We start from the raw sequence: 13,856 nt of genomic DNA on the forward strand, positions 1-13,856 counted from the left end.
GGGTGAGGTGTTTTCTGGATGCGGTTTAGTTGTTTTGGTTTAGGTGGCAGGCTGCGGTTTTTGGAAACTGGCGGTGGTGAGATGGCGCTAGAAACCAGAGGCCACGTAAGGTGTAAGAAAACGGTGTGGAGCACATACCCTTTGAAGGGTCGCTAGTATGGCCTATCTCTGCGGGAGGACTTTAAGCTTCTGTCTCTGCAGACACGTTCGTACTATGCAGTATTATATGGGTCTTCACAGCTCAGCTTAAAATGGCCACAGGGGGGTGTGTCAGTCGCTCCCTAATATTGGTGAATAATCATATGGATGGAATTTAGTGTTTGTAGCATCCTTCTCTGCCTCCCAAAATGTAACTAAAAGCTCAGGGTCATACCTTCAATAACAGCAAGTTATGACCATTTAACCAAAGCAGTCTGTGTCCCTGTTGTTATTTTTAGTATAAGTTAGTCAGTAAGTTGTTATATTGTTTGTTAATTGCAATAAAGTTATGGACGTCTTATAAGCCTCTGTTATGTATTGCATTTAACACGTCATGTACTGCAATCACTTGGAGTATCATAGCATATTCATTAACCTAACCTATAATGGAAACTTGCAACATAAATGCTCACCTTCAGTACATATTAATATATAAAGCCCTGAACATAATCATGAAAATGCTATTCTATTTTTAAGTTGACAAGAATTTAAATATGAACATTTACAGGGGCAGAAATGTTTGCGGCAAATCCTTAAAACATGGGACTGTCCCTGGAAATTAAAAACCATTATCAAGCACAGACAGTGTAATGTTTTGCATTACTACCTCACAGCACTGAGGTCGTGGGTTCGATTTTCACTACGGTCCTAACTGTGTGGAGTTTGTATATTCTCACTGTGCTTGCATTGGTTTCCTCAGGGTACTCCGGTTTCCTCCCACACTTCAAAAATATACTGGTAGGCAGCGCCGTATCAGGACGTCAGTGCACCCTGTGCTGCACTGCCGCCTCTCTCGCTCCCCCCCGCCCCCTCCCCCCTGAGCACATTACCTTTTTCCGCCAGGGGATGGGTGGAGGGCGGGAATCATCATCAGTGTTGCTCTGTGAGTGCCGCACAGCACTGTTTGTAAACCGCCTCTTGACAAAGCTGCCGGTGTGCGGTGAAACGCGTTGAGGACACGGAGGATTGGCCGAGGATACGGTGGACACAGAGACGTCAACCCAGTGACCAGTGTTACTCACTATCCTGGATTACACTTACACGCTCCCCCGTTTTATCCATCTACAGTAGCCAGCACCCCACGTGACCCGCATGGCTCTCAGGGAGTGAGAGACTCGGAGAGCTGTGAACGGAGGATCCACGAAGAGGGACGGCTTGTCACTGTCCCATGAGACAGCATTGCACTGCTGGAGCAGACACCACGAGAGAGCCGTGGAGTGGCACCGCATACAGGAGGATAGTGAGTATTGTGGAGGACTTTGTGACCCATACTCCACATCACTATATGTGTTTTTTCTAATTGTGGAAAATTGGATACAATATAGTCTCACCGGGCTATGCATTTATATCACCACCTATTGCTACAATTGTTGCCTTTGCCATTTGCGTTTGCACATTCCAGGGAATCACACACGGTTCCATTTCATCAGGTTACCTGGGACTTCTTCAACTACAGTTCATGTAGTTGCATCGGTGCTAGTTCATAGCCAACAGTCAGCATTTATCAGAGAACTTTTTATTGTCGATGTTTTATATCTCCATTTCATTCTCATTAATGTTCTCTCTTTATCTTTATATATAAAAAAAATTTCTGCTTTTTTTGTTTGTTTTTTGTTTACTATTGATATGATACTATTTTTGTGACTTATTATTATTACATGTTGCATTCATATCCCCACTCCTGGGAGGTTTATATCATTGTTTCTGGAACATTTACTACATTTATGGTATCTTTTAAATAAATCATATTAAAACTCCTTGCTGTGTGTATTCAGCGCCACCCACTTTTTTGTGTGTAACATTATTTGTACAGCCATTTAGATCACTTCCCATCCAATCTAGGAGATTTAAGCAAAGAACAGGGTGAACGGTTCCACCAGGATATTCAGGTAATGGAAGAAAGATATCAAGAAAGGTGGGATCGTCACATGATGGCCGATTACTGTTGGAGTCTGCAGAGGGACTGCCCGCAACAAGAATACAAAAAAAAATCCTACTGAAAACTGTTCTCATAGGTTCCTAACACATTTTATGAATCAAATTTAATCAGAATAAAAAAAAATCTTTTAAACTATTTTTAACATTCTTTAGTTGAATTTTTCATAAATATTAAAGACATATGCATATCTCAAAAACTAGAGCCAATTAACAAATAAGCATGGCATATTCATGATCAGGAGCACAAAATTAATCGTAATCGACTCTTAAATCCCTGGCAAAAGTATGACTGTTCCCCAGTGTAATAGTAATAATAAGAATAATAAGAATAAAAAAAGCAATACTTATATTAATAATAATAATTATAATAATAAAAATAATAATAGTAATAAAGATTATTAAAATAATAGCATTGATAATAGTAATAATAATATGTAATGTTTTTTAAATTATTTTTTAGAAAATGTAAAAATACAAACAATATTTTCTTTATGGTTCTGATGTGCTGTAAAATTACAAAAAGAAAAAAAAATAAGACTCCAATATGTTTGCTATGGTAAAATAAAAAAAGAAACTCCCAAGGTACAGTAATCCTATTCTGTTTGTTGTTGCTGTGTCAATCAACTGATTTGTTGAGTGACAGACATGAGCCTTTAGATTTATGGGTCACCCTCTTAGAAATTACCTTCTTCGGCCAATGAGAAGTCTTATTTATTCCTGCTGGGAGTTGATGGCAGGAACTGTAGAGCACATTCTTAAAGTAGAACTCAGAAGATAAGAATCAATTTATTAGAAATTATATTCTTTACTTAAATATGTTATTTTTACTAGAAGAGATATATATGTATGTAGTACTATAAAAACACACACATATATACCAACAGAGACATACAAGTAAAGACAAACAAAAGTACAAAAATATTACAACCATCTCTTCTTTCTATAACCATCTTCCAGGTGTTATGAGGCCATCTTGCTCTCTGCTGATGGAAAGCTGGTGTTCTGGGGAAGGTCTTCCAGTTGGAGCCCACATATGAGAAGCCTCTGAAAAGCTCCTGGTCCATTGCTCTCAGTAATGATCTCTGAACCTCTGCAGCTTCCATCTCCTCGATGTTACATACTCGGGAGCTGTGTTCTATGTTGGGCTACAAGAAGAAGTTATAAATAAACATCCATGTACTAAAATCTGATTTTAAATTCATAAAAGCTAAAGGGCGTTAGAACAAAATATAATGTAACATATATCTATGGATCCTCTGATACCATAGACTAGTGTAAAGTGTGGTTCTGCTCAGTGGCATATCTATAATGTGTGACAGGTGTGCAGTGCATATAGGCCCCACAGTGTAGGGAGACCATGCTCGCCAATTCTTTTGGCTAACTTTAGCACTGTGGGGGGTGAGGCTTGATGGAGGTGAGCGGGTCTGGGGGCGTGACAACGCAAGTGCGTCATTGTAGCCCCACCACCCACTATGCAATGCCGCAATTACTACCATTGTGAAGTGGTGGCGGAGCCACAATGACACGTATCAACATGAATTGCGTCATTGACCCCTGTGCTGCCCCCAGCCACGTGCCACCCTGGCCGGTACAATTGTGCAGCATTAGGACCGGCCGGCCCCATATTCCCCTCTGCCGGGCTGGCTTACACTGTCAGCCTGGCAGGCTCACATCAGCCAGTCAGACCAGCTCACATCCGCCGGCTGTGCACTTCCAGGATTTGCGTTCCACTGTGGAACGCAAACCAGAAGCTGTCATCTGCTCCGGATAGTGGGCACTTCCGGATGCAAGACGGTGCCGGCGGGCACTAGCGGTAGTCGGACTGGTGGCTGCTAGATCCCCCCCGTCTGGAGGAGTAACCTCAGTGAAGGTAACTGTGTTTCTCTCTGGGAGAGGGAGAAGGATTGACGGCTGCTCACTGCTGGTGACACCGTGTATTCACCTCCCACCTCAGTGCCTTACACCTCCCACCTGACTGTCAAGCAGCCTGCAACAGCACCACCGCCTGGCGGTGATGCTGTTGGAGTCTGTTTGAGGGCACTGAGGGGGTAAGATATTTAATGCACAAGTTTTGTCTCTTACTGTTTGTTGTGTATCCTGAAGAAGGGGTTGCCGTACCCTGAAAGTTTAAGAATAAACACACTGTTTCTTCACCTATCTTGAGGAGTCTCCGGAGTGCTGCCGTTATTTGTATATGTATATATATATATATATATATAAACACAAACAGCGGCACTCCGGATAAACAATGCGACTACCAGACGGCTATAATGGCAACGTTTCAGCACCTTTATTAGCGCTTTTGTCAAGCCTATATCAAAAACATAAATACACTTACCCCATTTATAGAGCCTACACCAATAAGACAGCAGCCCGCCAGTTCACGTATCCGTCGCCCGCAGGCAGTCGCACCAGAAATAGCGTCAGCTGTCACCCCCAGTAAAATTGGTAATAAACATCAACTAAAAAAGAACATAACATTTTGTGTGTATTCCAATGAGCACAAAATTCTGTGAATTAGCAGCTCCACCATTTGAAATGAAGTAAATTCATGAAACGTTGATGTAATAGAGACTGAAGTGTTCTTCATTGCAAGTCGCTATGAGTGCCGCCACCCCTGCTATTGTCTACATGATTTCCTGATGCCAGTGAGCTGGGCACGTGGAGGGCACCGGCGCGCTACATTTATTACGGACTTCGTGAGTGCCAGCACCCCGGTTATTTATATATATATATATATATATATGTGAGATGAAAGGATGGCATTCAGAGTCTTAGGATGTAGTCAACGTTTCAGAGCTCCTGGCTCTTTTATCAAGACTGATATATTTATGTGTGTCCCCATTGAAACCCAATGAAAGGCTTCTCTGCACTTTTCTCCATAGTAATTATTAGGGATGAGCTCCGAACATCGGATATCCGAGTCCACCCAAACGTTGTTCGGGTGTTTCCGCGCCTGACTCAGATCCCACTACAAGGCTGAACGGCAGCCTCCTGACGTTGGATCCTTGCGGGAGAATCCGACCGCAGTGATAGCGGTCTGCCCTACACAGAAACAAATGCACAGCCGCCAGCGGCGGCTGTGTGTTTGTTATAACCGCTGTGTCCATGGAGGGAGCCAGCTGGAGCTCAATTATGAGCTCATCCTTCCGGCTCCCCCCCCCCCCCCCCGCTGTGGGTGATGGGAGAGACGTCATGACATCTCTCCCATAGTGCAGAGAGGATCGGATGGCTGCGGTCACAGCAGGAGCGGGGATTCGGGTAAGCTTTTTTTTTTCTTTGTGTATAAGGGGACGCTACTGGGGGCACAACTAATGGGGGCATACTACTAGGGGCACTACTAATGGGGGCATACTACTGGGGGCATACTACTGGGTGCACAACTACTGGGGGCACTTCTAATGGGGCCATACTACTGGGGGCACTACTAATGGGGGCATACTACTGGGGGCACGACTAATGGGGGGCATACTACTAGGGACAGAACTACTGGGGGCATACTACTGGGGGTACTACTACTGAGGGCACTGCATAGGGGGGACTACTACTGAGGGCATTGTGTAAAGGACACCAATGCTGGGAGCATTGTGTAAGGGACACTATTGCTGTGAGCATTGTATAAGGGGCACTACTGTTGTGGGTATTGTATAAGTGGCATTACTACTGTGGGCTTTGTGTATAAGGGTCACAAATGTGGACATTGTGTAAAAGGGGCACTACTGCGGGCATTGTGTAATAGGGGCACTACTGTGTGTCATAACATAAATAAGAGACACTACTTTATGGTGTATTGTGAATCAGGGGCACTATGGTCCTCATTCAGACCTGGTCGAAAGCGCTGAGCGCTCACAACCGGGTTGATGTTTAGGCCCTGCGCACGCGCAGCAGCCACACTGCACGTGCGCAAGCCCCGGAGCGAGAGAGAAACTCTCTTGCTCTGGAGCTCACTACAAAAGGGCCGGCTGTTGATGTTGATCGACAGCTCGACCCGTTTTGTAGGCGGGGCGGGGGGGTGATGTCAGTGGGGAGCTTCCTGCTCGATCAGAGCAGGAAGCTCTCTGGGGCTTGCGGCTGCCGAGACCCAACCTTAGGATCTCGTTGCAAGCCCCAATCAACCTGGTCGGTCGCTAAAGCTGTGGGTGGTAACCCACAGCTTAGCTAGCGACCAGGAGGCCACACTAAAAAAAAAAAGCGGCCGCCCTCATTCTGAACGAGAGCTCACTTCTTGCGAGTGCCTCTGAATGAGGGCCAATGTGCGGTGTAATGTGAATAAGATTGTGCACTGTGACTCCTTGGGCCTTAGCTCACTATGTAAACAAGTACTGTGATTCTGCTGGCCGTACCCCACTGCGTGGGTGGGAGGGCCCAAGGACAATTCCATCTTGCACTACCTTTCATTTCTGCCATTGCTGTGTGGCAATGTTTCATAAATGTGCTTTAAACTGTGGTGTCTGTGTCGCTGCGCCGCTGCTCTGACGCTTAGTAACCAGTCAGCTTACTGCAACCTTTGGCCAATAATGGTGAAAACAATATTATAAGCTGTGAGGTGGTCTAAATTGACTGTAAATGACTGGAAAGTAATGTTATTGAAGTTTATAATACTCTAGGAAGAAAAAAAAAGCCCAATTTATGTGATTTTAGCTTTTTTTTGTATTTTTTGTGTAAAAAATCCAAATCCAAATCCAAAGCCAGTCACCGCAGTTTGGCAAATCCAAAGCCAAAGTCGGACAACGAATTAGAACCAAATTCAAATCCGGCAAAAATGGTCCGGCGCATGTCCTTAGTAATTATAGTGAAACAATGTGTTAGGCTTTATCCACCTGTAATGTTCGCCAAAAGTTTAATAATTAGACCCCTTTGTACCATAATTTTGCCCATGATTGACTTTACTTTGTCCTATTACCCATACTCTAACACTGCAGCCCTTTCACTTTTCTGCATCACCTCTGCCTGTCTGCTTCTGTCTCACTACCGTCCCATCTCTCACCCCTGCAAATCACCTTGACACTCTTTTGTCCCACGGTAGTGTATAGCTCCCCTTCAGAATTTGTACCTGGAAGTGACGTGGAGTGAGGGCGGAAGTGCGTTTCCATGCTCATAAAGGCCACCAAAAGAATAAACTTGTCCCCTTGCGGGCTCGCTTAGCTCGCCACAGGATTATATTCCCCCTCTATGTCCACGTGGATAGTAGGGAATGACGTTGGACAGTAACTGACGACATCAGGGTACATCTATGGAGGAGGATATATCCACTACCCTTGTCCCACCTGCCCCTTGTCTTCCTCCTCCCCTCATTCTCCTCTCCATCCTTCTGTCAATGTCCCTCCTTTTCCTTGCTCCTCTATTATCCCCTTCATACCTCCCCCTTTCCCGTCAATCCTTTCTCTTCCCTGCTACATCTACAGTATTCCTCCTCTACATTTTCCACCTCTCCGTACAAATTCCCTTCCTCCACCCAACACATGCTCCCACCTCCCCCTACACTTTACCCTCCTCCCCACTTCAAATCCACCCTTTTCCCCTACACCTCCTTTCCCATACACATATACCCTCCTCCCCCAAACACATCCACTCTCTTCCCCCTACACATCCATCCCAATACACATCTACCCTCCTCCCCCAATACATCCTCCCCATACACATCTATCCTCCTTCTCCCTACACATATAACCTCCTCCCCGCTACACATCTACCATCCTACACAACTACTCCCCCTACACATCCAACCCCTTACACATCTATCCCCCCACACATCTACACTCCCCAACCTAGACATCTAGAGAGAGACACTCATTGGTTTGGACTTTCTGGAGCGAATGGAGGCACTCCCTAGTCTGGAGGCTGGTCTCCACAGGCTCCGCAGCTATCTGCGACAGGCCAGCAGGTGAGGTCCCTATAAGGCTCCAAGCAAAATTCAGTGAATTCGGGCTCAGAGCGGGCCATGAAGGTTGCGAGGTGCCGGTCCGTTGCAGGCATTTTAACACCATTGCAACGACAACTTGCACCCTTCGCATGGAATAGGATTGACCCCAATGTATTTTATTTTTCCCCGTGTAGGCCAATGTGTATGCTTTTTCCCTGTGGTGGCTATTGTGTGTTTTTTTCCTATTGAGGCCAATGTGTTTTTGTTTCTGTTGAGGTCACATTTATTTTTCTTTCTGGTGCAATGTTTTCGTCTGTGCATGCGACTGAGTTGCACTGTGCATGTGTCCCTATGTCCCTATGGTGTTTGTACAGAGTTGCAGTACAGATTTAGCCGTACACACCAAGTAGTGTATTAGAAATGTGTTGAGCATTCCTAGGTGGTTACAGAAGGTTGGCTAATTAGATGCAGATGTAACGTAGTACATGGAGTGACATGGGTGTGTGCTGAAAGTGTTGTGTACAGAGACGCTGAATCACTCACATGGGGGGGAACTTACTCAGATGGATGATCTATACCTATCGTAGGGCTGGTGAAAGTTTCCATGGTGCGACTGATGGTGGCATGATCAAGCTTGATTACAGCATCTGCAGACACTGACAGTGGGCATCTCAGTCCTTGCATATTAGGACGAACTTATGTACCCCAGGGAAGGGCACTGTAGCGGCATTAGCACAAACACGCAGACACAACTGCAGCAAAAGAAGCAAGGAATCGCAACTGCGTCCAACTCAGATTCAGGCCCTATGATCCAGCTTCCCCCTCCCCCCTCGACAGACTCCACCCCCATTAGGGCTGTTTCCATGAACTTCTTGGGCTGGTTTGCCATCCCAAGCCCTGGCCACCACTGCACGCTATATACATACCAATGACAACTGGGAAGGTTCATTTGCCTGCCTCCTGGCTGTCAGTGTCAGGCTGCGGCACAGTGCAGTTAGCATAAGAAGGGGCCAGTATACACACACAGTTTCTCCCCACAGGCCCCCCCACCAGGACAGCTTCCCTTCCTCGGCTCTGCAGTAGCCCCACCCCCAGCTCTCATCTTCTACTTACTCCCTGCTTCTATTGGCACCGCACAAAAGAAGGCTGACCCTACTGTAGCTGCAGTGCATACCACAGAGGTACTCCCTTTGCCCTGAAGTCTCTTCCATTGTCTCCATCTCCCCTGCAGTCTCTCCCTCTCACCCTTTATCCCCTGCAGTTTTTCCCACTGGCCCCTTAAGCCCTGCAGTCTCTTCCACTGTACCCTTTTCCCCTGCAGTGTCTCCCACACATCCCCTGCAGTCTCTACCACTGTCCCCTTATCCCCTGCAGTCTCTCCCACTGTCCTCTTCTCCCCTGCAGTTTGTCCCACTGACCTCTTATCCCCTGCAGTCTCTCCCACTGGCCTCTAATCCCCAACAGTCTCTCCCACTGTCCCCTTCTCCCCTGCAGTCTCTACCATTGTCCCCTTTTCTCTGCCATCCTTCTGATTGTCCTCTTATCTCCTGCAGTTTTTCTCACTGTCCCATTATCCCCTGCAGTCTTTCCCACTGTTCCCTTTCCCTTGCAGTTTCTCCTATGGTTCCCTTATCCCCTGCACTGTAGTTTCCCTCACTATCTCCTTTCTCCTGCAGTCTCTCCCACTATTTAATTTTCTCCTGCAATCTCCTCCACTGTCACATGTAACAAAATCTCAGCGGGCGCCTGGCAATTGCACCCGGGTTGAGGTGGGCCGGAGGCGGAACTAGTTCCGTCTCCAAATACAACTGACGGAACGCAGTTCTGCCCCGTTCCCGCCCACTTTAACCCCTGCTAACAATGCATTTTCACCCACAAAACTGCCACTCTGCATGTCTTTTGTTTTGTGCACCATTGTCTATAAACTCTAGAGACTGTTGTGTATAAAAAGATCAGGACATCACCAGTTTCTGAAATATCCAAATCATCCATGGCCAAAGTCACTTTGATCACATTTCTTCCCCAGCCTGGTATTTGGTATGAACAAGAAATTAACCTCTTCACCATGTCTACATGCTTTTAGGTAATGAGTTGCTGCCACATGATTGGCTGATTATTGTACAATAAGTGAGCTTCCATGCTTCCAGTTGCACACATGCATCGGGCCTCTGAACATGTTCACGAGAACAGACCTGGGTCAATAGAGCAATAAGTAACCCATATAAAATAATTATACAATAATGTTAATTTGTGCAGATAACTACATTTTTATTAAAGCATAAGTGTATCTCTAATAAGTAGTCCTGTAAATTGCACAAACAATGGGTATGTATACAGTATTATGGTGTCGCTTTTCCATATAAACTGCACCTGGCAGGGGGCAAAGACATCTCATTGAAAGTAAAAGTGACACCTCATTTCCACCATTTCTGAAGATGTGTAAATTAAAATAATTTACTGTAGTGTATGTGGGTACCTAGCCGCCACCAGCCACACTGACAGTGCCCCTAATTGTGCAATTTCTATCCCTTGAAGCTCATATAAACATCTCATATGTAATAATCTTATTACATATGTGTGCAATGTGCGGTGCGGTTCTTTTACTAGCTAAATAAAGGAAGTAATACCACAGTGATCGCCATGTGGACAGGCTGAGCCATGTCCTCTCCTCATATAATGACATTTGTTTTTAAGACCTTCATTTTTCCATATTTGTAAATAACACTTATTGTATTTTAATGCTTTAATTAAGTAAAACTGCTTTTTGCTTATACTTACTGGGCCAGGGACATGTGGTGGCAGGACTCGAAGGGCTTCCAGGGAGACCCAATCTATACGCTGGAACAAGCAATGCTGGCGGATGTTTCCATTGACTCCCAAACGCCGGGATGGATTTTTACACAGGAGCTGGAATAAAAAAACAAAAAATAGGTTTCTCTTATCATCATTATAGCACTGAGGTGGGTATGAGGTGTGTATGTGGGTATGAGATGTTGTGTATACGGTTTGTGGTGCCAGGCAACGTAACTATAAACCTGCATAGGTTATAATTAGCCCCAGAGGTAAATATCTATAATATCCTGACAATAAAGTGTTTCTACAGAGCCACTAGAGATCTTCCATGTACTGTATGACCTATTAAACCCGTGGGGTAAAGATCATCCATGGGGTGTAGAATATGCAAATAAATAATCTTATTTGAATATAAAATCACTATATATATATATATATATATATATATATATATATATAATTATCGATAGTAAAATGGGTACTTGAAATAAGGGCTCAGTAGGCAGATTTCCGGTGAATACACAGTGTATTTTTACTGGCAGCAGACACTTAAGAACAGCATACTCAGGCTTAGGTCTGGAAACACAGGTACATACAGAAAAATAAGCAAATGAACATAAAAGGTCCCAGCACTCCCCATGCTTAGCAGTCAGTCCACTGCAGTGGCTTGCAGCCACAATCAGCCATGCTCTTCCAGCATAGCCCTTGGTCCCTGGCACTGCAGTCACTTTGGCCTACTAACTGGCCGCTTGCCAGCATCAGTGCCCAGAGCACTAGGTGTATGAGAGTTTTAAACTGATGAGCTGCTGCTGGGCCTGTGCAACTGTGAAAACTTGGAGTTCCACACCTCCACTGCTACTGCAGAATGCACAGGCTTCACTGTAGCCTCCCATGGAGGAAGCTGATCCCACCGGAATGTGGGCAATTCAGGTGAGAGACAACCCCTCTCACCACTATATATATATATATATATATATATATAAATAGCATGTAGTAGGGGTTCTATTTATGAAGTAGTGATAACCCTTTTCTCTGGCGTTTTTGCTTTATCCTATTTAACAAGAGTGATTCTCATGAATTGATAAATACAGGCGCAACTACATTATGTTTTACTGCAATATGCAGTGACCCATAGCACTGCCACTGCACCAACAACTATAGTTAGATCCTTCAGATTTGAGTATTGTAGAGTATAATACTATAATACGGAACCACAAGCCTTATTTATTTACCTGCTTAACGATGTCTTTAGCCACAGGTCCTGCTTTGTGGAACCATCTGGGATGGTAGTGACATGTTCCGGTAATCATTTCATTAATGATGACACCAAATGAATACCAATCCACTCCAGCGTTGTACTCCTCTCCTGCCAGCATCTACCATATGAGAGAGATATTATAGCACATTGTTACTCTATCATTATTTACTATATCCTATGTGTCTGGGTCTCATTGGCACTAGTTCCTTGCTATTATCACCCTGCCTCTTTCAGTAGGTAACACTTGGGGCTGAATTCAATTAGCTGAGACTTTGCCACAAATTGCTTGAATTTGCTGAAAAAGTCACAGTTGTGACTTGAATCTCTTTGGGCTTGATGCAGAGTGAGCATTATGCCAGTTTGCAAACCCTAATTTGCTATTCGCATGCCGAGAACAGTGGGCGCACGCATATGTCCCAATGCAGGTTTGAAAGAATCTGGCACACAGGGCCGTCAGTGTGAGCAGTGCCATTGTGCAGGTCCCTACAGCCTGTAAAGCAGACATCATGAAGTCATATGTTCAGGGGCTGGGCCAGCACAGGGTGCCACAGAGTCCTGCCCCAGCACTGCTGTCACTTACACATGCTTGTTCCTGGATAGGCAAGTCAGTGACACTGTAATTAGAGTACAATAAGTGTGTGATCACATGGTGGCCAGAATTATTATATGGGGTAGGTCAGGGACCTGTGCAAATTCACTTATTAGGACGACAATTGCCAGCACTAGCAAATGACTTATCATTGGATGAAGGCAAAGGCACCACTTATGCTGATAGGACATATAGGGCCTGAATTGGACACAATGCCCTTGTTCATGGAGTTAGGTGATATCTGTGTAACTATGCGTGCATAAAAATCCCTAAAGACTCACACGGCACATGCGTTACACAGTGTGTACACACAAAGGCCCTCATTCAGAGCCGTACGCTCTGAGCAGAGCGCACGCTCTGAATGAGGGCCGGCCTCCATGAAAATGGAGCGTCCTCCTGGACGCTCGTATAGCTGTAGGTCACCACCCACAGGCTATACGAGCGTGCAGTTTGATGGCCGCGATGGTCTTGACCATCGCGACCATCGAAACTGCGAGCCGGAGCCTGCGGTTGAGGTTTTCAACCGCAAGCTCCGGAGTGATTTTGGCTCTATCAGAGCCAAAATCACTCCCACTGACATCACTAGTGATTTCAGTGGGCCGGCTTCTGATGGGAGGCGTTCCCGTGGGAACGCCCCCGTCAGGGAGGCACGCCTACCAAAGGGGGCGTGCTGTCAATCAACATCGACAGCACGCCCCCTTTGATCAGACACAACGAGCGAAGGACTTTCCTTCGCTCATCGTGTCTGGCGCATGCGCACAACGGAGCTCCCTCCCTCGTGCACATGCTCAGTCCAGAACATCGACCCACTTGCGAGCGGACAGCCGTTCACGAGTGGGTCTGAATCAGGCCCAAAGTCACTGTTGTTATGGGAGTGTTACTTAAGTGTTGGCCTTCACAGTAGAGGCCACACTCGGAAAATCTGCACATGCCATATGGCTGGCGTAAGTTTCTATGATGCAACCAATGGTGGCGTCTAAAGATGTACAGGCAGGATTACAGTATCTACGGAGACTCATAGGGTGAGATGTACTAAGCTCTGGAAAGTGATAAATTGGAGCGTGATAAACTACCAGCCACTCAGGTCCTAATTGTAAGGTTACAGGCTGTGTTTGAAAAATGACAGTTGGGAGCTGATTGGTTGATAGTTTATCACTCTCCATTCTATCACTTTCCAGAGCTTAGTACATCTGCCCTATAGTCAGCATCTCAGTCCT

General features: G+C 45.5%; 1 protein-coding gene across 1 annotated transcript in view; it reads right to left on the reverse strand.

Annotated features, from left to right (window-relative positions):
* Positions 1-2,990: 2,990 nt before the first annotated feature.
* The window catches only part of LOC148518276 (protein kinase C delta type-like), a 35,532-nt gene continuing 24,666 nt past the window's right edge, over positions 2,991-13,856 (reverse strand). Inside the window, exons 7-9 of the mRNA XM_088477443.1 lie at positions 12,025-12,168; positions 10,778-10,906; positions 2,991-3,281 (exon numbers count right to left, since the gene is read on the reverse strand). Coding sequence (XP_088333569.1) covers positions 2,991-3,281; positions 10,778-10,906; positions 12,025-12,168 — 564 coding nt within the window. The remainder of the gene's footprint in view (positions 3,282-10,777; positions 10,907-12,024; positions 12,169-13,856) is intronic.

The sequence above is a fragment of the Taudactylus pleione genome, unplaced genomic scaffold (assembly GCF_031769625.1).
Source record: "Taudactylus pleione unplaced genomic scaffold, aTauple2 ptg000201l, whole genome shotgun sequence".
NCBI lineage: Eukaryota > Metazoa > Chordata > Amphibia > Anura > Myobatrachidae > Taudactylus > Taudactylus pleione.